The sequence below is a fragment of the Pyricularia grisea genome (genome assembly GCF_004355905.1).
Source record: "Pyricularia grisea strain NI907 chromosome Unknown Pyricularia_grisea_NI907_Scaffold_8, whole genome shotgun sequence".
NCBI lineage: Eukaryota > Fungi > Ascomycota > Sordariomycetes > Magnaporthales > Pyriculariaceae > Pyricularia > Pyricularia grisea.
Genome location: NW_022156721.1, coordinates 1,549,229 through 1,571,579, shown reverse-complemented (window position 1 = coordinate 1,571,579; position 22,351 = coordinate 1,549,229). Strand labels below are relative to the sequence as shown.

Sequence of the window (22,351 nt, the reverse complement as noted above, 5' to 3'; positions counted from 1 at the left end):
TTGTTGTAAATTGGCAGAATTGAATTGAATGCCCGCTTCGGTCATCAACAGGCTCGAGAATTAAGACTCAGCCTGTCGGGATGTGGGCTTGCAGTTGAATTTATTCGAGGAAGTCTTGCGACAGGAGAATTCTAAGTGGTACGTATAGAGAGTAAACAAGTCCCAATTGCTGCATGTGGTTGGTTGGTAGCCGATTGATTTGCCCAGGCGACTTTCCAAGGCAGTGGGAAGCTGGGCTGTGCTGGCTGGCCACGAATCGATCTCTTTAAAACACCCCCATTCCGATCCACCCCACAGCCCACGCACGCGTCCGTCTCCTCTGCATTCCTTGTTTGGAACTTGGCTTGTGGGCATGACAATCCGGTGCTTCTTTCCTTAGTGTGCTGTAAACTCTTCCGTGTTTTGTTTCTTCTTTATTCTTTCTTTTTCGCTTCCCTTTACCGTCTTACCCTTTTTCGACCCCAACCTCGGTTCTTCATCTTGGGTTGTCAAGTATACACGCGTTTGGCAACCAACTGTCGCCTACCTACAACCTACGATCGCTTTTTTTCCGACGTTCGTTCCGACCTTGTTGATTCCTTGGCAAACAGAGCCTTACGAGAAAAAAAAACCACGACGAAGCATACGACACGAAGAACTACGATACAAGAGGAGGGGAATTGGGGCACGCACACAAACAAAAGAATCGAACACACAAGCTCACCATGGCACCAACACCCGAAACCCTCGCTTCAACCGTGAAGCTAGCCCGGTCCGCCGCGCTCGCCGCCGCGCCCCTCGCAGCCCGGCACCTGATGGCGGAAACCTCATCTGCTCTACACAAGCGAGAGCGCGCTCCGGGCTCGCTCTCCGTGACCGACACGCAAAAGGTCACCCTGGGCGTCATCGCGGCTTACACGGTTGCGATCGCGATCCTGTGGAACGTCCCGTTCCTGCGCTGGTCGCTGTGGCCGTTCAAGATGCTGGTGATTGCGTTCCACGAGTTCGGGCACGCCTCGACGGCCTGCTGCACCGGCGGCCGGGTCGAGAGTATCAAGCTTGACCCGCGCGAGGGCGGCGTCACCATGATGCGCGGCGGCATCTCGGCCATCACCCTGCCGGCCGGATACCTGGGCAGCTCGCTCATCGGGGCGCTGCTCATCTTTTGCGGCTTCGATATCATCGCCAGCAAGGTCGTCAGCTTTGTTTTGGCCGTGTGCTTCCTGTTGACGCTTTGGTGGGGCAAGAGGGATTGGCTGACCATCTTTACGGTCCTGCTGGCGGTTGGGTTGCTGGTTGCTTGTTGGTTTATTGCGCACGCCCAGGCTTTGAGGTTCTTTGTCTTGTTCATTGGCGTCATGTCGTCCTTGTACAGTGTTTGGGATATTGTGAGTTTTTTTCTTCTTTTTTTTTCTCTCCGTCTAAGCATTTTTCTCCGCCAAAGTTCGAACTTCCAATTCATCTCCAATCGAGGGTTTCCTTAGCTGACTCTTATGACCATTGTCACTAGTGCGACGATCTTATTCTCCGCAAAGTCAACGAGTCCGACGCGAGCCAGTTCGCCAAGCGCTACGGCGGTTCGAGCCAGTGCTGGGGCGTCATCTGGTCCATCATTTCGCTTGCTTTTATGGCTGCCGGCATAGTGGCTGGCATTGCAGCATTCCCGGATTCGTTCGCCGAACAGAATGAAAAGTCACAGAGGTTCCTGCCCACGAGGTAAATAGGACATGGGAGTATGACATGCATGCGAATCGAGCTGTTATGAAGAAGCGAGAAAATATGTATGGACCCTCTCTGCCTGGCTTGCAGGCAATTACAGCTTGCACTTGCGATTTTGTCGCAATGTTGAATAGGACCGTTCGTGTAGGATATGATGAGTTGATCGGTTATCTGAGGGCCTCGGATTGAGCCTTGTTTGATGACAGAAGGACATGGCAGTTTCCATGAGATGCAGAAAAACTCCCGACTGGAGGTCACTGGAGAGTTGCAGAAATGCAGCAGTTTCTTTAGTTGAAGCTCGTTTAAGGGAAGACTAACGTTTAGATTATATACCCAATAAACCATATTATAACTGTTGTCTTTTCACCGACAGCGAGCCCAGAGAATCGGCCGTCAGTTTCAACAATGTTGGTAAAGACAGACAACTGTTTGCAAAACATAGTTGGTGTCAGGATAGAATAAAATAATTGGCAACAGCAGACTCAACTCTAGTCCACCTCTCCCCCAAAACCCCTCACACCAGTCTCGGACACATAACAACTTGTGATCTTACAGCAATTCCTTCCCAAACGCCCTAAGAATAAAAAAATAAAAACATCTAGCTGCTATACAACGGCAGCCTTGGTGGATGTTTCCGACCGCGCTCCAGGTGCCTGACCTCGGTCTCGGCCGTGTCGACCCATATCGTGGCCTCGAGGATCATTCGGTAGGTTTCTGACCGGCGATACTCGGACAGGTCCCAGCGGCCACCGGCGGCGCCCTTGACGGGCTCTAGGCCCTCGAGCCCCCTGGACGCGGGCCAGCAAAAAGTGCGACCGGGGACGATGCGGCCGACGGCGGGGCCGTTGTGCACCTCGATGGCGCAGGGGGCGTGCGAGTACATGCTCGTCTTGTAGCGCTGCAGCAGGCGGAAGCGCTCCATGGTGTGGCAGACCCAGACCTTGCCGTGCACGACGTCGGTGTCGTGGCTGCCGGGAATGACGGTCGGGTGCCCGCCGTGGCAGGTCGTGGTCATCATGGTGGCGCCATCCCCGCCCCACCTCATCAGCTTGAAGCCAGAGATGCTGGCGTCGGTCAGCACGGGTGGGCCCGGGAGGCGGGCAAAGTAGGCGAGGACGTGGGGGTCGGCAAGAGTGCCGTATAGGAAGACGTTGATGGGCAGGCGGATTTGGTTATTGTTGTTGTTATTGTTGCTGCTGCTGGTTGTGTTGCCGCTGCCTCCGTCGTGCTGCTGCCTCTTGGTGGCTGGTGGCATGATGCTGCCGTTATCGTCTGTGTCAGCGTCGTAGTCGTTATCTTGGTCGTTTTCGTTGTCGTTACACTCTGTTCCGACGGTGGATTGGGGCGGAGAGATGAGTGCAGATGAGGTGGCCGACGTGAAAGAGGGATTATATGTTGGGGAGGCGATCCCAAAGACGATGGACGGGCTCAGAGGACCGGTGGGCAGGTTGAAGGCGGCGTCGTCGGGTATATCACTGGGTTGGCCCTCACCCGTGATGTTGGAGTCCGAATCTGCCATGATTAATGTTTGAGCTGGCCTATGTATTTGTTTTATCTGTTCAGGCTCCCTTGTTCTCCGGTAGTTGCCGCCCTATTCTATGGCTTGACGTGTAATAGGGATGAGAGGCGGCGAATGTGCGTAAGAGGCTGAAACACTGCAAAAATACGGGCTTAGGAACTACATCCCGTAGCGTCCACCGCAGCAGAAATTATTAAAAAATTAAGGGTGTCACATCTTGCACATAACTTCAAGCAAAAAATGTGACAAAGACGGTTTAACTTGGTTGCAGAGTCATTCTGGTCTTTTTTACCCCCTTCATTCACAGTGCCGATGTCTTGTGATGCTTCGGAGGCGGACTTTTTCAGCCCTGGTCTATCCCCCCCAGATTGTACTATTAAACCGTTTCGCGGCAGCAACCAAATCACCTGAAGTTGGGATGGTTTAACTCCCGAGTCAAAAATACTACCACCTACTATACGGGACCAGTAAGACTTGGAGGCCGGGATGCCTCGATGGACGATACGGGATGCCTCGATGGATGATACACACGTGGTTATTACATCGATCAAGCCTGGGTAGCTTGATGGGCACATCTACGCATTACGTGATACAAAGTACGTAGTCGTGGGCTCAGCCAAGAAAAGGGTGGCAATGAGGTCAGAGCCAAATCGTGGGGGGAACTCAGGGATGGGGGCAAGGCTGAATTGAGAGACATCAGGGTCTAATCTACAGATACGTACGGTACATTGCATTCGTTTATAGTGGATTGAAGGATTGCCATAAATCGATCGACTGAGGGGAAGCTATACTACTGGGTAAACACTATCTAGTCCTAGGTTAGTCTCTTTTTGGTATGTGGTCTCTGGCATACTCTAGGCTAGAACTAAACTAGACCGGGTCTAGAGTATATGTTCGGATCCAGTGGCGGGCGTACTGATCAGTGATTTGATACTGTTGTAAGGGGTGCCAGCCTTGCCAGCCCAAAAGGAGGGTCGGATGTAGCCGTAGAAGCGAAGCTCCGAACACATTAATAATATTACATTAAAGTTCGTTTACATAATCGATCCAGAAGCCTATATGACAACTGTCTAAGGCAGGTATCATGTAACTGTCCGCATCATGTTGCTTGGGTGGTTTTCGGTATCCCCTGACTTTTTGATGTTTGTCCCAGAATTGGCCAAATGTTATCATTCAAGCCGAATCCAGTTCAGTTTTCACACAAAGAGATATCACAAAAACCGCATACAGAATCATCGGCCTCTTGGATTGCGGAGATGGCTACCCTAATGATGATGCTGCCTTGGTCCGTCCAACTGCCGGGAATTCTTCCGCCGGATTTTCTTCCGCAATTGATTCTCTAGACTAATTATTAATTGGAAAGAGAAAAGATTAAAATCAGGCCAGCAGTGACCAAAAGAGATTGGTTGATTGGAACAGCGGGCGGGAACATGATAAGACGTGGGAGAGAGTCCAAGTTCGGCCGAATCTTGTCTGCACTTTAAAAAGTAGTGCTACAGACAGTCACATACAGAGTAGGTTACCAAAAGAAAAGTGATCTCAAATGTTTGGGGTTGAAATGCAGAGCGTCATCTGTGCGCTGTGGGGATGGACCATCATCCCACTAGCAGGGGTGTTTGGAAAGTGGACACCGGCATCACCTTGACAGCCCCTGATTGGCTACAATTCCCTCCCTCCTTTAGCGTTTGTTACTATTGTAGCAAGCGGAAAAAGTGTCCCTTGATTGAGGGTGCCCAGGAAAAGGAGAGCGCGACGTGAAGTTCAACCGCACATGTTACCCTGATCGTCAGCCAGCAAAAGACCATACGCTCCTTTTTTTTTTTTTTTGACTCGACGCAAAACCCGTTTTCTCAACGACACTCCTTAGCCTCGAAATCGCACCTTTACCTCTGTCGATCGATAACAAAAGTCTCCCAACCAAGCCACGATGACGCGCGCTCAGCAGACCATCTCAATCTTCCTCCTCGCGACTTCGGTGCGTTTCGAACTTGCCCACCCCTTCCAACCCACGACACGATCCGACGAACGAGAGACAGCCCGTCGACCTACATACCCTTTGATCACCCGCGACCCTTTATCGTAGAGCTAACCTGTAAAAAAAACGTCCAATACAGCTCTATCTCTGCCTCTACCTGCAGCTCGTCCCGCTGCCCGACGTCATCCAGACTGAGATTATCCCCGTGGTATGTTGGGTGGTTACTCTTTTGCCCCCCNCCCCCCCTCCATCAATCATTGCGCACAACACCGAAGGACTAACCCTTGTGACTCAAAGCTTCCCTTCTGGGTTCTGGTCTCGTTCGGCGCCCTTCTTCTGGGTCGCCTCGGCTGGGGCGTCCTGACCTTTAACGATACGCCCGAGGCGCACAAGGAGTTGCTTGTTGAGATTGAGGAGGCCAAGAAGGACTTGAGGAGGCTCGGTGTCACTGTTGACTAGAGAGCTGGCGAGACTGTTGAGGCAAAGAAGGATCAAGACGGTGCAATATGATACCTTGGGTCGACTTCGTGGTCTTATTGGGTTAATGAGACTCTCCAGTCGGTGGTTGTAGGAGAGGAGATAGAGCTCATCCGGTGTCTGCATTTAACCACATGGTATTTCTCATGTCTAATGACCAACTAGACCCCGGGTAGATCATGGAACAAGACTGAGCATAACTATATGCACGGCAGATGATATACGTACAAACTACAGGGAAAGAAGTGCTTACAGTTGGAGAAACTTGACTTGGCGCACGTGTGTTTTCATCACACCGATTTACCAGGTTCAATTGCCAGGGGTCAAGGTTCTTTGGGCATGATAATGAAGACCGATTCCAACGGCCGCTTATGAATTTTACAAAAGTGCAACATGGGTATCAAATCAAGCACCATCTCCAGCCAATAACGCCACCACAGCCCTCACAGCCGAGATCGGATCACCATCTCCCTCCACCAACTTTCTGAACAAATCCGGAATGCCGTATAGCTTTCCACGGTCATCAGATTTGCGCCCTGGTGCCCAGAAATGAGAAGGTTAGCCATGTTTAGATGCAATATATAAATAAGAGCAAGGAATAGGGCCGATGGATAAGGACAAAAAAAAAAAAAACTCACATTTACCAGGGACGCCAGTCAACAATTCCACCTCGCTCTCCGCCTCCCCAGTCCAATCGAACCGTATGCGCCACTGTATCCTCAACGAGAACGCCTCATCTGTGTCGCCACCAATCGCAACGGGCACGCCAATCTCCATGGCGGTCCGCCCCATATGCGGTAGCAACTCGGCGCGCGACAGCAGATCAGACCTCTTCCCTAGCGAGTCGCCGCTGTCGTCATCGTCATCACCACCGTCCCCATCGCCATCCTGCTGCTGTTCATCGCCATCTCCATCATTGCGACCCCCCTGACTCCTCCCATACACCCCGCCCTTCTTTCCGCCCTTCTTCCGCCTCCTCGACCGCGCCATCGCAACCGCAGCAGCCATGGCGTCCTTGCTCGCGAGCTCCGACTCGAGCACGCGCCAGAAGCGCGCCCGCCGCGTCGCGACGCGCACCCACTCGCCCATGGCCCACGCCAACACGCAGATGTTGTTGTGCCGCGCGCGGCCCGTCTCCGCCGCCGTCCTTACCGCTGTCGTTGCGGCAATCACGGTAGCCAGCTCCGGGGCCGCTGCCGGGTCCAGCCGCGGGACGGAGAGGGAGTGAACGCGATGAGTGGCTGCGTTGACCGTCATGGAGATCTGCGCCGAAAAGAGCCCCGGCGGCGTGGTAGACGAGGCCGAGATGGTGTGCTGCTGCAGGAGCGGGTCGGATGTAGACTGTCGGGGGAGGATGGCGATGGTGGAGGTGAAGGCGAGTGGGGTAAAGACTTGCAGGAAGGGGAGTTCGTCCTCTGCGGTCATTGGTATTGGATGATGGGATGTGGGTAGGGGTGGTTCGTCCTTTTGTTGGGATTCGGGAGCGAAGAGACTAGGTAGTTGGCTAGAGTCGGCATTGCCGAAGGGGAGAAACGACATTGGGTTCATGGCTATCTCGAGCCAGTTCGCATCGCTTGCCGATACGCCTTCTCCGCTGCTTACACCATGATCCTTCGGGAGTAGATGTCGTCGCAGAACATCGGCAGTGGCATTCTTGACCACGGCATCCACGTTAGCCTGTCCATTCTGCGCCTGGGTGAGCACTTCTACATCAGCTTCGAGCCGCGCAACCTCGGCTAGTAGTTCATCACGCTCTCTCTTCTTCTGCGCCTCGGCTAGAGTGTCCTCGATGCCGCGCATGGCGCGCCTGCGTGCCCCTTCTTCTCTCGAGTCTGCCGCATCCGCCGCTGCGGGTGCCTGTTCTGAACCAGCACTGCCGACATTGCCACCAGAAAGCAAATGCTTGCCTTGTTGCGCCTTGGTCTTGGTCGGCAAGTCCCAAGCCTGGTCCTGCTGATCGTCAAAAGTCTGCGTCGGCGGGGCGGCCTTGGGCTTCACCGGCGACGAGCTCTTGATTCGCTCGGCCAGCGCCCGGCTCCTACGAGGGCGCTGCGACGGCGTATTGTGAATGCCCGACGGCGGCGTGCTGAGTATTGGGTCTGGGGGACCAGGAGGCTGCGGCAGTTCCGGCTCGGGTTGTTCAGGGCGTGGGAAGGATCGTCGTAGAGTCCGTCCCTGGAACGGGTTGAGTTCTTCCGGCTCTTGAGCGGTACGCGGCGCAAGTGTGCGGACTGGCGAGCGTCTAGGCTTGGCGAACAGACCTCCTGGCGCATTTGGCTCCTGTGCTGCGTCGCCAGTTGCCGTTCCGGATTCGGGTCCGGACTGGACTGTCGCTGACGGTCCGGCGGCGGCATCAGCTCGAGGTGGGGGTTGCTGCGACGCGCCTGGGTTCGCCCGCGCTGGTGACTTGCCACGGCCGGCAGGCTGCCTTCGTCCTAGGACATCCGGGTTGTGACGCGCCAAACTTGCCCTCGTGGGTGATGCGAATGATGGACGCTCGGGGGATCTGGGCGGCGCTGCGGGACGAGGATCAGGTGGGGTGTTGGTGGTGGTTGTGTGGTGGTCGCGTGGGTTGCCATCGGGGCCATTGTTTTGGTTGCTATTGTTTACTGCGACAGACTGCTCTGGCGACAATTTGCGCCGCTTCGGAGCCGATGTCTCCATTGATAAGTCGGGAAAATGCTTTTATTTATTCATGTTGGCTGGGACATGAGCCATTTGGAGAGACGCATTTACTATGCGATAACGAGAGAAATGTTGTTCGTGGGGCACTTTCGTGCCTGTCTGTTGTTGTCCCGTCACCCATTGAGTTGATCTCCACGTCCGTGTCTGGGCAATCCGACGCGTCTTGAACGGGTGGGTCGATTCAAGTCAATTGGACCCACAAGAGCTTTTTGAGGTCACCGCCAATCGAATGGAGTTCTGGTTTCTGTTTTCGCTCTTTAAAGTTGCGAAAAGGTTGAAATCTGGCAGGCCATTACAGTTATCATCAGTTGTAGGCGTGTTTTTTTTTAATACTGGAGCCATGTAGCGGTGTCATTGAGAGGAAGTTGCTCTTCGAAATGTGATCTTTGCGATATTTTTAATGCCAAATTAACCAACTGCATTTGCTTCCTCTAGAACTAGTCCAGAAATAGTGGTAAAGATTCCAAGTCACGTGCTTCAATCACCCCAACTTCGGCGGAGCTCGGCTCGAACTTGCTTTCAAAATCCAGTCGCAAAATGACGTAAAACCGAAAAGACAGCCATTCAAGTTATGCAGACCATGACCAACCAAAGTTAGACGCGCCATACGGATCCTGAATATAGGGACTGCAGGCCTGCCAGTTGATGGTACTCACAGCCCTTGCCAAATATTCCCAACAACACCTAAAATAAACCCAGATGCCAATGCTACAAAGGTAGCATCATATTTGTGAAGCCAAAACGACAATGGCTTCCTTGTTAAAAAGTACTGTCCCTAGGGCAGCAAGCCCCTTGAGGCTGCCAATAAAACAACCCCTAACTTGCCTCCGGCTGCCGTTACCGCCCAAGAGGAACCAGTCAACTACTTCCCGGAGCTCAGCCTCAGAAACCCAGGCTATGCCCTTAGGGCGATACTACGACATTCTCCTCACCGACCCTCCGCCATACAGACATCTCAACCCTTTGAGGCCGCCGTCATCCGCGGCCCAAGAACCCAAGGAGCCAGGGGAGAGCACCACCTCCGCCAAATCAGCAGAAACCCCGGCCCCTTCGCCATCTCCGACGCCAGCGCCGCCACCTACAGACGCTGCCGAGAAGGCGCGCATCGTGTTTGGCTCGGCGCTCGCCGGCCCTGCCGCGCGTGCCGAGCGCCTGAGGCAGATGCGCGAGAAGGGCAAGATGGTGGCCGGCGTCCTGGTGCCGCCCAAGCCCGAGGAGCCGGACCACTGCTGCATGAGCGGCTGCGTCAATTGCGTCTGGGACGCTTTCCGTGAGGAAATGGAGGAGTGGGTGACTGCCAACGCCGAGGCAGAGAGGCGGCTGGCTGCTGCTGCCTCTGCTTCAAGCTCCCCCGCTCCCAGCAAAGCCCCCGCGAAGAAGCCCTCTCCCAGTCCCAGTCAGGCTACCGTCGTCAGTATGGATGATGATGGTGGCGGTTCCGAGACTAATTGGAATGTTGGAGAGGCAAAGCCAGACGGTGTCAAGATTTCCAAGGATTTATGGAGCGATGATCTCTATCGGGATATTCCAGTAGGTATCAGGGAATTTATGAAGCAGGAGAAAAAGCTAAAGGAGAAGCACAAGCGTGAGGGCACAACTGGTGGCTGAACCTAATTCATCGTGTATATACTGGCCTTGATGACCCTATCTTGTTCCGACTTCGAGCCAAATACCAACATGGAACCCTTTCTGCAAGTGCCACTCGCAGGCTAACAGGAGAACATGCTAGCACAAGTATGATTCTGGTGCTGCAAAAGATAAAAAGCCGCCACCAAGCGCTGCAAAGCCGGAGACAGCCTCCTTTTGCAAGGCTGAAGCAATTATTACTTCCCGTTTGGCCGGCAGTTCCCAGGCTACGTCGAAATGGTGTCACTCGAACCACTTGCTATTTTGTCGCCTTAGTTTGCATTGCGTTCGTAAATATCTCGTGATATATACCAAAGCAGTAATATTTACTCCTTCGTCTGCAGGCTTGCTAGCCTGTCGTGCTCATTAATGTCGGCGGCCTCCCACGGATAGCAGATCCACACGTCCTCGACGGTCCTCGCGGCCATGTACTTTCCGTTCTCCAACATCTCGTGGGGCAGGGTGCCCTTCTTGTTCTTGTTCTTGTTCTGCAAGACAAAGCCGCACCGCATGAAATCAGCTCCGCCCATGCATAACGCAAAACACCAACCGCCGCTAACTCTTGAACAACACCAGAAAAAAAAAAAAAAAAAACTCACATGCAATACAAAGATCTGAAACTCGGTCTTGGGTCCCTCGTAGCCGGCCTTGACCCTGGCGGCCTCGACGTCCTTCTCGAGCTCCTTGACGGCGTACTCGAGCGTGGTGCGCGTGTCATCGACCTCGTCGACGATGAGGATGCGCTTGCCGAGCAGGTTGCTCATCTCGCCGAGGCTGCTGAGGTCGAGCCACTGCGTGCGCGTGACTTTTGTGCCCGGCGCCTCCTCAACCGAGTCGCTCGACAGCTGCTCGTATAGCGACAGGCCGATGGCCTGGATGGGGATGTTGGGGTTGCCGGGTTTCTTGAGGAAGGAACGCAGGATCCGCGCGGGAACGTAGCCGCCGCCGCCGATGGCGATCATCAGCTGAGGCTGGAAGTCGGAGAGGATCTGGGGAGCCGACTCCTGGCAGAGCTTGTGTACCTATAGGCGAGGGTGGAAGAGAATTAGCTTTTTTTTTGTGAACCTGCCCGCGGCTAGTATTGTAGTTGTGGCAGGTCGAAAGGGTCGGCAAGCTGGTGTTGCGATGCTTCTGACTGTTGGTGACATCGGTCGGCAACATGCAGCCTTAGATGTTGGCACCCGCTCGGGGTGATACCAACGAGAAACACGGCTGGGCCGAGGCGGCGTCGCGCTTGCGCGTTATCCCATGCAGCAGCGCATGGTTACCTAGGTAGACAAGGGAGAGCAAAGGACGCAAGGGATGCAAGATTTGATCTGCTAGTTAAGGAACTTACATCATTGTACGTGACGTAAAGTTTTTGAACCATTGTGTAAGTTGTTATGCTTTTCTTTTGGGAGAATGCTTGCTTTGGGTGGATATGGAGAACTACTTAAAGATGGTAAAAAGCAATCGCTCCACGTACAAAAAGGAAAAATTAAAGCTGCGGGAATCCCGGCGCAAGAGAACAAGAAAAAAAAAAACAATAAAAAATTCCCCTCACAGATGGAGAAAAAAAAAAAAAAAAATAAACAATGAAATTTTTCTCTTGGGCGACATCCAAATTCGAGACTGACCCCTCACCCCGCCATGCGATGGGGTTCGTCATAGCTAGACGTGGTGGGGGTGAGCCTGGGGAACCCCTGCCAAGACCACGCATTGATGCTACACATAAAGCGACTTTTCCATCTGCCAAAACTCCATATTTACAATATCATGACTTTTTACGTAGTAGATCCAGGCAAACTGATCGGTGATCTTGCCAGTAAACAGTGACAGTGGAGCCTGATTATCTGCTTCCCAGTTGACCATCCGACAATGTTGCGATCAGGCACCAAAAGATGCAGGTCATCTCGTTTGGGGCGCGCTGACATTCTCACCATCAGATTGTGGAAAGCCCAGTCTTAAAAAAAGCTCAGGTGACCCTGGACCAATACTCAGCCAGAAAGGGCTTTTAATTTTGTCTCAGTCATTCTTGTGCTTTGTACGGAATACAAGCGATATATCAACTTCAGACTGCATTCTTTGGAGTCGCCGCCTTCGAGTAAGCCACCGGCAACTTACCTCTGCCAAGGGTATATATGTTAAGGCTTCCCATCATGTGATCTGAGATAAGTTCATACTAACCCAAAGATTCGAATAATATGTAATCATTATGACTATGTGCTCGGGCTCTCGACTTCGCGTTTGCCGTCTATCTATCAAACTGATGCAAAATGTGCAACGCCCGCTTCATGAAAAGGAAAGTGGGAAACTCAGAAAAACCCTAGAACCGATTAAAAGAATGAAAGAAATGAGGAGTTGTCTCTGACAACTCTGCCCGGTAGCTCCTCTAAAACCCCGCAACGACGCTCAAGCCCGCACTTATGGGGACGCCTCTTAGACAGTGGCACCGCCCTGGCTGGACGGTCTGGACAAGTTCTTTGCCGCCAACCTCTCGTTCCTCTTTGCCTCCTTCCTGGCTGCTCGGCTCTGCCTCCTGACCTCGATGGCCTTCTTGCACTCGCCGAATATGGACGCCAGAATCCACAGCACCGACATGACGCCGGCCACGGCCGCGTAGGCCGTCCTCGCCTGGTCCGATGCCCGCGCCACCAGCAGGCCCAGGCCACCGTTGACGATGCCCAGGGCGATCATGAGCCGACCGTTCCACAGGTGCAGGTGCGACCATATCTGTCGGCGACCCAGCTTCTTGTACTGGGCATGGTGCATGAAACCCAGACCGGGCTGGGCAAGGACGCCGACGAATACAACAATACCAATTATGGGATGATAGTTAATATTTGGGTCGGTCAACTGAGCAAATTTTCATCGAGTCTTGGTTAGCGAAAAGCCCAAAATTATCCTCTCGTTCGCCAACCTTGTCGGTTAGACTAGGGATGAACCTAGTGTAGACGGGGACAAAGGAGGGAAGAAAAAAGCTCACCAGGGAACCACCGTTGAATGGGAATCGAATATTGGCCAACATCCAGAACCCTATGCCGGCACCGACTATGTAAAGTATCGAGGCGATGATTTGGGTCGCGACATGTGCCAGGAACGAGAATCGGCCCGGGATGACGCGGATGAAGATGGACCCGAGCGGGAAGAGGATGACAAAGGCGACCGAGGCGACCCAGCCGTGCACCATGCGCAGGTACATGGCGCGATTGACGTCGAAACCGAGAAAGTTGTTGAAGCCATTCTGGCCATTGTTGCCGAACCCTTGCCCGTTGCCGCCGAAGCCGTTACCGTTCCCGTTTCCGTTCCCGCTACCATTCCCGTTTCCGTTTCCGCTGCCGGCGCCGGTGCCTCCTGTCCCGCTACCCGACCCTGATCCCGTGCCGCCGTTGTTGTTGCCTCCATTATTGCCATTGTTGCTGCCGGGGAACTGGAACTGAGGGCTAGCTAGTGCTAATGTGGCTGGCGCGGGGGACGATGTTAGTACCAACAAGTTACTTTTTAGTGGGTGGTCTGTTGCAAGGCCGGTTTTGTACTCACCGAAGCAGACGCATAAGGCCGCCTGTTGTATTAATATCCTCGAATTTTTGATTGCCATTTTTTCAGGGTTTCTTTTTGTTTCAAGTCACTTTTTTCTTTCTTTCTGAAAATTCGACTTGGATAACTTTACTATGTGTGTGTGTTGTGATGAGAAACAAAAATAAAATAAAAAAGAACATGAAAGCGCTGGGGTTTCCCATAAAAAAAGTAGGGGTAAGACGAGTATATGAACCCGGACCCCCCAACAGTCCCCGACGCCGCCTCAACCAAGCATGCATGATGCAAGGGATGCAAGGCGTCTTCTCTTGCATCATGAGTTCGCAGGTAACTCCATACTGATTTGTTTCCTTGTGTCATGGTATATTATCAGGACTAAAAAAAAAAAAAAAAGAAAAAACCCCCTCTTCAATGTGCAAGGTTTATTTTTGCCCTCAGAATGCGAGGAGACGTAAGCGTGGTGTGGGCGTCGGCGACCGAGTATATCGGACGAAAAAATCGGTGTCATTGTTCGCAGTTCATTGTTGGAATACACCGAGCCTTGGTAATCCCTGGATGATTGACGAAGCCTTTTCGTGTCCGGGTGTAACTATTTAAACAATCTGACCCAGGAGAAAAAAAAACACCCCTTCGTCTGAACATCAGAGAAAGCCGCCCAACGTACAATCGAGGGCTCGAGAGCGTTGGGACTTTTGCCTCCCTGAAGTGGACGAATAAGCGCGGAAAAATAAAAAAAGACATAAAAATTTGAAAGTGATCTTGTCCATTGACTTTTGCTTTGGTCAAGGATTCTCTCGTCATTGTACGTATCACACGATGATCAACACCACGAACATTGGCTGTTTTTATTGTCGTTGTTGTAATGCAAAACTCAGCTGGACGTCTTGGCGGACTAGCCTTGGCAAGCCTTAATTACCAACCGTGACTTGTAGGACAAGCACAGATAACAGACCCCTCGCGCCAAGCAAGGCAATTGGCAAGCCATGTCCGGGGTGTATTTTGCTTCGTCCGCCGCTACGGTGAAAAAGCACGTTGGCTGACTGCTGACAGTCGGTGCTCTAGAGCCCCGATGTCCGATCGGAGAGGGTGTTATAGTGATGACGCAGGCTGCAGTATGACTAGGCTGGGACTCATCCTGTAACGCAAGGGTTCAATGGTGTTACCGTACGGTTGGGCCCTGCTGTGCTTGATTGGCTTTGGGGACTTTTTCTCTTCTTATTTGGTTCTTAGTGCGACACTTTACCTCATTTAGTTCAATTTAACCTCTCGTGCTTCGGCGAAGAGATAGCATTTGAGATATGTTGTGCGATTCAGTGGTTATTGAATGGCTTTGAACTATTGGACGGGAAGGCAGGACCAGGAACAGTCAAAATGCTGTGCCGTATCGACTTTTGTAGTGATGCAGATCAGCTGAAGACGAGGGATTTGATTGACCTGGCCAAAGTCACGTGCTAACCACCAGCGGCAGGACAGACGAGGTTCATCCCACGTGACCCCTAAGAGCTCGACCTTGCATGTCACCTCGGATGATTCCTCTTGCTGTTCACGCGATCATCTTACATTGCATGAACAACCAATCCCAAGGCAGTTAGGAAAATTTACTTCCAAGCTGGGACGTTGTCATCAAATTGGTAATCGTTACTACGAGAGTAGATATGGTAAGGTACGTACCTACCTTGAGTACATGTCCGAAGTGGGCTCACCAAATCCCCATTGACCCTGAATTTCACCTGTTCCTATGGGCCACGGGACGAGATTCGCATTTGCTACCAATAAAAATAAAAGTCACATATCGGACTTTTATTCGATCTAGGCAATTGTGGATCTAGACAGATAAGAATGTTTTTTCTTCTTCTTTTTCGTTGGAGAATGTCCATGTTTTACAATGCTGCTTCCAGATGCACACTGGGCAAGATCCTCATCTCTTGGTTCCAGACTCTGGCGCCGATTTTCACTTGAGATCGCAAATACTTGGGGTTGATGGAACAAAGTTTTGAACCAGCACCAGGCTGCACATTCTTTGGCCACATATGCATCCTTAAACGTTGTTTCGATTCTTTGCCGGTTCTTGTCTAGCTGATTCTTAGCGTGCAATATGTCCATTCACTGCGAAACTGGCGAAAGTCACCAAAAATTACCAAAACAAATTCCCGACTCGGCATTTTGAACAGCGTATAGCTTTACACACAGAACAGGTGTTAACAATTTGAAAATACCATCGTATTTATCGTGTACAATTACTTGTCGCCGAAAACTTTATAACAAGGCCCGTGATTAGTTGCGGTAGCTGTTTGCAGTACCTTTTTTCTTTTTTTTTTTTTTTTTTGTCGCCCACTTGGGGTAAAATCATCTCTAGATGTTCCTGGACCCCTGAGTGGCGTTTAATGTTTAAACTACTGAGAACATTTTGCCTGGAGACAGCCGGACACAGCTCAGCCACCTAAGGCTCGGATACATCAAAACAGTCGATCTGGGCTCTGGCGTGGCCGAAGGCGTTAAAGAATGAATTCAGCTGCGCAGGGCTAAGGCGATCCGCATGTTGAGTTGAGCCGTTCTGCAAGTCATAAGTTGTAAATCATGGGGGTTCAAGGTATTTTCCAAAAGCTGCCAAACAATCTCTTGTATCTTTTCGTCCCATACAAATGAAGCCCACAAAGTACGTCTCAAGTCGACTATCACAACCTTATGTACCTATTTCACCTTCACGCTTTTTGCTTTTCTACTTGCCGTCCGGGAGGTAAGGGTAACTAACTTTGCGTGGCTTTTTAATTTCTGACGGCAGGGAATGGGGACTGCAAAATATGGTCAGCTCATGTGCAAGGCGTTCTAGTGCAATGCATGAGCGCGTGTACCTGTGTAAGTAATATCTGGGTCTCGCTCTAAACCGGCAGTTCTGACTTCCGAATCTGCTTCCTGGACGGCAACAAAAGCGAGTCTGCCGTGTCATTCCTGTACTGTACAGGCTCACTCAACTTGGCGAGTCTTTAATTGGGTAGATGAACATACAGATTTCTTACATTGTAAGGGTTTTTCACATCATGTTCTGGCTACAAATTCAATATCCATTTAGTTGTTTTACATACGAGGAATCTAGACCTATGATCAACATAGAAAGGCAAGAAAAGAACTCATCTAGCTGTACCTAGGTAAGAGAATCTGTAGGTCTTTTGTTGTGGTTTTAGCCCAAAGAAGTATAATGGAAACCTTTAAGCCCACAACCTTAGTGATGCCTACAACTTCTCATGTATTCTAATGCTTTCCCATTTGTGGTATTATTTTACCAACAGCAAACTTCTCTTATAACGGCTTTCATCACTCTAGACTGGCACGTACACTTTAAACCCATTATCAAGGCAAACCGGCGTCTCGATTTGTGTTTACGTGGCGATTTGGTCCTCGTAGTGCAGAAGGTTATGCGTAATAGCAAAATCGACAATCTGTCCAACGATGCCGATAATAACCCCCATGCCACAAAGATTTTTATCGGCTCACCCTTCGGTTTTACATCACCAATCTTCGAATAAATGCTTTATGGAGGTTTTGCAAAAAAGAAAAAACTCCGAAATTGGATAATCGATGTGGAATGTTGGCACCTATCGGTTTTCACCTATTGTTTGGATTTTATTACTGTGCTTTCGGAAGCTGATTTGGTTTTTAATTTGTTATAGTAACGTTAGAAGAAAACCGTCAAATGAATCCATTGTAATTTAACAGCTCCCCTTAGATTTGTAGGGCTATGGTGTGTTTTGGGTGCGTCGATTTGACCAAATCCCGGTGGATAGTTAGCTAACAGAGAGCCCATTACATAAATCCCATCGGGGAGCGGAGGATGTGGGCGGTATTGGATGTCAAGTTGGCCATGTTGGGATTGCTCCGATGCGTCGACTAAGGCCTGCCAAAGCCCGAAAAGCTTGGGGGCCCGGCCCGGCCCATTAACCCATGGGACTAGGATGGGGGCCCGTAAAAGCCCATAGGTTTTTTTGGCGGGTTAATGGGGGCCCGCGGGCTCGCGGGTTTGGCCCGAATTGGGTAATCCGCGGGTTTTATACAAATTTAAAATTTACGAAAAAATTATTAGAAAAAATAAAATATTTGTATATTTAATTAAATAAAATAACGTAAATTTTAAAAAATTATAACCATTTTTTATAATTATTTTATATTATATTAAATTATTAAATTAAAATAAAACGTATTATTATTTTTTTTAAATATAATAATAAATTAATTTTTTTTTTATTTTGGTTGGATTTGGCGTTATCGCCAAAAAATTTTTCGTTATCGTTAAAAAATTTTTTAACGATATAAAAGGTAAAATTAAATAATTTAAACGGCGAAATATTTAATTTGTTTTTTTTTTGGACCGGAAATAAATTTTTAACCGAAAATTTAAAATTAGGTTTGGAAATTTTTTCCGGGGCAATACGTTATTTAATAATAAAAATTTTATTATTTATTTTTCCGCCTATTTGCGGGCGTTACGTAATAAAAAATTATAATAATTTTTAACTAAAAGGTTTATTTATATTAAAACGGGCGGTTCGTTTTTTTTTTTTTTGGATTTGGGGCTATTTATTGTGAGGATCAGGCCCCTAGACCTACCCTCAGAATCACGACTCGGCTCCACACCGAGCCAGGGATCGGACAAGGATCCACTACCTCCGGATTTAAGCGCGTCTCTTGAGCGCGTCGTCGATTGTAATTTCTCTCTTCTCTTCAGTTTAGAATTTTCGTCGATAGCGCCTAATACACTGAGGTTCTCCAATGTATGCCTGGCCGTGACATAATTCTAAACTCACTATGATTTGCTGGTGAAGCAATTAAAATATATCGTTCAATCCCTTCATTCAATCGTTCACCACGTCGGCTGTGCACGACGGTAAACTAGGCCACAGAAGACACCATTCGCGAAATCAATGTCGCCGCGTAAGAATTACGGCCCACCGATTCGCCAATCCCAACGCGTGACAAACGCAAACTCAGCAAAGCCAGATAATTTGGCTTCAGGCACTGCTACTCCCAACACCGAAGGTTCGGATCAAAACGGAGAGATTACATTTGCCCCAGTGAGCCCAGAGCCAGTAGAGCCCGCTCCTACCAGCGCCAACACAGAGCCTGAAGAGCCCGTTGAGCCCCAATCCGACACAGAGCAAGATCAGCCAGTCGACAGCATCGAAGTTGACGGATCGTACGAGTACGAGTCAGTTTCTGAGCACCCAGGAGAGGCGCGAAGCCCTCCCCACCAACCTTCTGCCAAAACGTCAGACGGCAGGAACGAAATTCCGAAATCTCCAAGCAGAGCGCCCTCGCCTGCCGCCCAAATGAGAAGCGAAATGGCAGACGAAAGCGAAAGCACAACCGGCCAGGCTACCATCACTCAATCACAGCTGCAAGATCTTTTGGCCACCATTGCCCAACTTAAAGACCAGCTTGCCACCCGGAGTAACAATGCCACCCGTCAAACCCGCGGTATTACGCCTTTGAACAGCGCCTTTGGAGGGGCTGAGTTTAAGCCCCATGGTATCGCTGCCCGGACAGCATTTGAGCCTTACGGAAGTAACCAAAATGCTAAAAACCCTGCCTACGACAGGACGGCACGTAAAGCCGGCATCGACCCCGGCATGTTTGATGGTGATAAGGATCGTTTTGATAAATGGATCACCAAAATCGCAGATAAATTTGTAGAGGACGACGAAACTTATAAAACAGAAAGAAGCCGCATGGCGGTGATCAATTCCCTCACTGAAGGGCTTGCCAACGACCTTATCCAAGGCCGCTATGAATCCACCATTATGCCTTTCAGCAGCGCGGCCGAAATGGTCGCGACCCTAGCCGCTGTTTACCACGATGACAATCAAGCCTCCAAAGCCCGTGAGGAGCTTCGTCACCTGAAGTTTAGTCTGTCGGACAAGTCAACAGACATCCACCAGTTTATTGGCAAGGTTAACAGCCTAGCCGATAAAGCCAACATTGCCAAAACGGAACGCAAGTTGGTTCTCTATGAGCACATTCCTGCCAACCTGAACCCCCAGCTTCTCAGCCTATCCAAAGACCCAAATATCTCGTACGAGACCTTTGCCGGAGAAGTTGCGAACTCGGCGCTGGCCCAACAACGCGCTTGGGAGGAGCTCCGCGAGAACCGCAAAAAGAGGGAAGAGCGCCGTGAGCGTTCAGCCAGCGCCGAACGCAAACAGCGTCGACACGAGAATCGCCGGCACAGCCAGGAAGCCAAGAACCAAACCCGCACACAGACCATTGACGCCCCGAAGTCGCCCAGCAGAGAAAACGCCAAATTGGTCACTGAGGGTAGATGCTTCCTTTGCAAAGAAGCCGGGCACCTGGCACGCAATTGCCCCGAAAAGGCCGCTCACATCGCCGCCGTTCTCGCCCTTCAACACGAAGGCGATCGAGAAGCTGGTGAACGATCCGGCCACAGCTCATCTTCGTCGGATTCGGAAAACTGCTAAGGCTGCCGGAAGTCTCCTCGGCAGTCTGCATGCCTCAGATAGCCAAAATCGATAGATCACCCAAATTAAACACCTTCCTTGCTCCCATTCAATTGCAAGACAAAGGTCGTGGTCTCAACGCCCAAGCTCTCTGTGACACCGGAGCAGATGTGTACTTATCCATTCGACCGAGCCTCGCGAAAAAGGTCGCCCAACGTTTAGAGCTACCTATCAAAAAGCTCCCCAAACCTTTGGACTTTGGAGATTTTAACGGGAAGGTTACCGCAAGAGCCACCGAATACCTTCGGCTCGCTTTGCAAATCGACGGACGACAATTCCCACGGCAGAAATTTATCCTCCTCGAGACGGCACACGATGTGTTTATCGGACAAGAATGGTGGACGAAGCATCGAGTAGGCTTATTCCCAGCTACCCGCAGCTTCGTTTGGCCCAACGACCTGCCCGCCATGGCCCAATACTCACCCGCAATCGTTGTACAACGTTCAAATCCGCCTCTGGACCTCGAGGCCCAAGCTGACGCAGTCCGCCGGGACCGCAAGATGGAACAAGAAGACCGTCGCATCCAGGTCCGCAAGATACTTCAAGGCCCTAAACGCCAACACGGAAACCAGGCTCAGATCGCAGAAATTAGCGCCTTTCCGACTATCCCAAAGACCGTTTCCAACAAAGCCCTGCCAGCAAATATTTGTGCCCTTCTTAACGACCCACGTCAAGATCGATGGAAGCGATCCCCGTTACCCACGGAGCCTATACCGCTGGTACCAGTAAACGATACGCCTACAACCAGCCTCAATGCGGTATCAGCCCTGCAATGGAACAAGACTCACGATGGACATCCCATTCCATTCCCTGCAGAGGAAGACCCGGAGCACATCGCGCAAGTACGAGCCAAGTTGCCCAAAGCACTTGCCCACCTTGAGGGCTTCTTTTCCAAAAAGGCGTCGACGATTCTCCCGCCTAGCCGACCCGGTTTCGACGTGGTTTTGGAACTCGAGAAACCTTTGGAGGGGAGGCCAGCCCGTTATTCGACCCCTTTCGCGATGATGGAGTTGGAAAAAGAAACCATCGACGAACTTCTGAGGATCGATTTCATTGAACGGACCATGGAGGAGACCGCAGCTTCAACTTTGTTCGTTCCTAAACCGCAATCGAAGGAGCAACGTTTTTGTGTGGATTACAGATGGGTAAACAAATTCATCAAAGGACGACAAGTACTTGCCCCCGACGTGGCCGGGACGTTGAGCAAATGTGGAAAAGCCCGGAGGATGACCAAGATCGACATTATTCGAGCTTTTAACAGATTGCTAATGGATCCGAAGTCACGGTATTTAACGGCGTTCAAAACGCGACAAGGCACATTTCAGTGGAAGGTCCTACCCTTTGGACTGAAGGTCGGACCCGCCTGGTTCCAAGCTTTTATCAACGCTCAGCTTAATGAACTGCTGGACGCTTTCGCGAGCGCCTACGCAGACGACGTGTTAATTTATACCGAGGATAAATCGGAGCAAGTCCACTTTGAGCAAACCGAGGAGGTTATTTACAGGTTGCACAAAGCCGGACTCCAAGGCGATATCAAAAAGTCAAGTTTCGGCGTTTTCGAAATCGAGTACCTGGGTTTACTTCTAGAGATCGGTAAAGGTATCCGCATCGACCCCAAAAAGGTCGAAGCCATCACCAGCTGGCAATGGGACGATGTCACCTCCGTTTCCGCAGTACGATCCTTCCTAGGCTTATGCAATTTCGTTCGGACGTTCTGCCATCACGCCAGCGAACAAGCAGAACCTCTGACCCGATTATTGAAAAAGGGAGTCCCGTTCGAAAGAGGCCCCGAGCAGAAATCTGCCTTTGAAGCGCTGAAACAGCTGGTGATCACCGCCCCCGTGATGAGTTTCTTCAAACCCGGTATGCCTGTTAGGATGGACACCGACGCCAGTGGCAGGGCCACCGCCGGTGTCGTGTGGCAGCAACAGGACGATGGCAGCTGGAAGCCAATCGGCTATTCGTCCAAAACCATGTCCCCTGCTGAACAAAACTATCCGATCCAGGACCAGGAGCTATTGGCTGTGATTAATACGCTAAAGGACTTCGAACCAGCCCTGTTGGGTACCAAGTTCTGTGTTTTCACCGATCACCAGGCCCTAATTTATTGGTCGACCAAGAAACTTTTGTCCGCTCGCCAGATACGATGGGCTGACTACCTGGCCAACTTCGACCTCACCTTTAAATACCGTCCCGGCAAGGATAATGTGGCAGCCGATGCCCTTTCGCGCAAAACCATCGACAACCCTACGGTTAAAGCCCGAGCTGTGTTAGACCGCACCATTGCACTAATTCCTCCAGAAAAGATCGACTCCCGACCCGGCGAACCTCTTCCAACCATTAGCAGCT

General features: G+C 50.9%; 7 protein-coding genes across 7 annotated transcripts; 3 read left to right on the top strand and 4 right to left on the bottom strand.

The window, feature by feature from the left end:
- The first annotated feature begins 320 nt into the window (after positions 1–320).
- On the top strand, positions 321–2,056 carry PgNI_12128 (uncharacterized protein). The gene is made up of 2 exons (XM_031132083.1): positions 321–1,367; positions 1,490–2,056. Exons 1-2 carry the CDS (start codon positions 705–707, stop codon positions 1,697–1,699), a joined length of 873 nt encoding a protein of 290 aa, XP_030977296.1. The 5' UTR covers positions 321–704; the 3' UTR covers positions 1,700–2,056.
- Positions 2,057–2,296: 240 nt separating this feature from the next.
- Positions 2,297–3,217, bottom strand: PgNI_12127 (uncharacterized protein; the record flags this gene model as incomplete). Its single annotated transcript, XM_031132082.1, has 1 exon — positions 2,297–3,217. The coding sequence occupies one exon, from the start codon at positions 3,215–3,217 to the stop codon at positions 2,297–2,299; it is 921 nt and encodes a 306-aa protein (XP_030977245.1).
- A 1,759-nt stretch (positions 3,218–4,976) lies between these two features.
- On the top strand, positions 4,977–6,020 carry PgNI_12126 (uncharacterized protein). Its single transcript, XM_031132081.1, has 3 exons — positions 4,977–5,192; positions 5,332–5,400; positions 5,490–6,020. The coding sequence occupies exons 1-3, from the start codon at positions 5,145–5,147 to the stop codon at positions 5,649–5,651; spliced, it is 279 nt and encodes a 92-aa protein (XP_030977294.1). The 5' UTR covers positions 4,977–5,144; the 3' UTR covers positions 5,652–6,020.
- Positions 6,021–6,031: 11 nt separating this feature from the next.
- PgNI_12125 (uncharacterized protein) lies at positions 6,032–8,333 on the bottom strand (the record flags this gene model as incomplete). Its single annotated transcript, XM_031132080.1, has 2 exons — positions 6,032–6,205; positions 6,308–8,333. The coding sequence occupies 2 exons, from the start codon at positions 8,331–8,333 to the stop codon at positions 6,075–6,077; spliced, it is 2,157 nt and encodes a 718-aa protein (XP_030977246.1). The 3' UTR covers positions 6,032–6,074.
- Positions 8,334–9,101: 768 nt separating this feature from the next.
- PgNI_12124 (uncharacterized protein) lies at positions 9,102–9,962 on the top strand (the record flags this gene model as incomplete). Its single annotated transcript, XM_031132079.1, has 1 exon — positions 9,102–9,962. One exon carries the CDS (start codon positions 9,102–9,104, stop codon positions 9,960–9,962), a length of 861 nt encoding a protein of 286 aa, XP_030977247.1.
- On the bottom strand, positions 9,464–11,510 carry PgNI_12123 (uncharacterized protein). Its single transcript, XM_031132078.1, has 3 exons — positions 11,317–11,510; positions 10,580–11,002; positions 9,464–10,468 (listed from the first exon to the last, which is right to left on the bottom strand). Exons 1-3 carry the CDS (start codon positions 11,347–11,349, stop codon positions 10,307–10,309), a joined length of 618 nt encoding a protein of 205 aa, XP_030977242.1. The 5' UTR covers positions 11,350–11,510; the 3' UTR covers positions 9,464–10,306.
- Positions 11,511–12,176: 666 nt separating this feature from the next.
- PgNI_12122 (uncharacterized protein) lies at positions 12,177–13,639 on the bottom strand. The gene is made up of 3 exons (XM_031132077.1): positions 13,500–13,639; positions 12,946–13,421; positions 12,177–12,815 (listed from the first exon to the last, which is right to left on the bottom strand). Exons 1-3 carry the CDS (start codon positions 13,555–13,557, stop codon positions 12,399–12,401), a joined length of 951 nt encoding a protein of 316 aa, XP_030977243.1. The 5' UTR covers positions 13,558–13,639; the 3' UTR covers positions 12,177–12,398.
- Positions 13,640–22,351: the final 8,712 nt, after the last annotated feature.

Excerpts from the sequence above, each read along its gene's own strand:
- PgNI_12128 (XM_031132083.1), top strand. The coding sequence starts at position 705 with ATGGCACCAACACCCGAAACCCTCGCTTCAACCGTGAAGCTAGCCCGG. Across the intron at positions 1,368-1,489 it reads TGTACAGTGTTTGGGATATT|TGCGACGATCTTATTCTCCG; the intron begins GTGAGTTTTTTT and ends CATTGTCACTAG.
- PgNI_12126 (XM_031132081.1), top strand. The coding sequence starts at position 5,145 with ATGACGCGCGCTCAGCAGACCATCTCAATCTTCCTCCTCGCGACTTCG. Across the intron at positions 5,193-5,331 it reads TCTTCCTCCTCGCGACTTCG|CTCTATCTCTGCCTCTACCT; the intron begins GTGCGTTTCGAA and ends CGTCCAATACAG. Across the intron at positions 5,401-5,489 it reads AGACTGAGATTATCCCCGTG|CTTCCCTTCTGGGTTCTGGT; the intron begins GTATGTTGGGTG and ends TGTGACTCAAAG.
- PgNI_12123 (XM_031132078.1), bottom strand. The coding sequence starts at position 11,349 with ATGGTTCAAAAACTTTACGTCACGTACAATGAT. Across the intron at positions 11,003-11,316 it reads TTTACGTCACGTACAATGAT|GTACACAAGCTCTGCCAGGA; the intron begins GTAAGTTCCTTA and ends CCTCGCCTATAG. Across the intron at positions 10,469-10,579 it reads TTCAGATCTTTGTATTGCAT|AACAAGAACAAGAACAAGAA; the intron begins GTGAGTTTTTTT and ends TTTGTCTTGCAG.
- PgNI_12122 (XM_031132077.1), bottom strand. The coding sequence starts at position 13,557 with ATGGCAATCAAAAATTCGAGGATATTAATACAACAGGCGGCCTTATGC. Across the intron at positions 13,422-13,499 it reads GGCCTTATGCGTCTGCTTCG|CCACATTAGCACTAGCTAGC; the intron begins GTGAGTACAAAA and ends CCCCCGCGCCAG. Across the intron at positions 12,816-12,945 it reads CATTCAACGGTGGTTCCCTG|TTGACCGACCCAAATATTAA; the intron begins GTGAGCTTTTTT and ends AAATTTGCTCAG.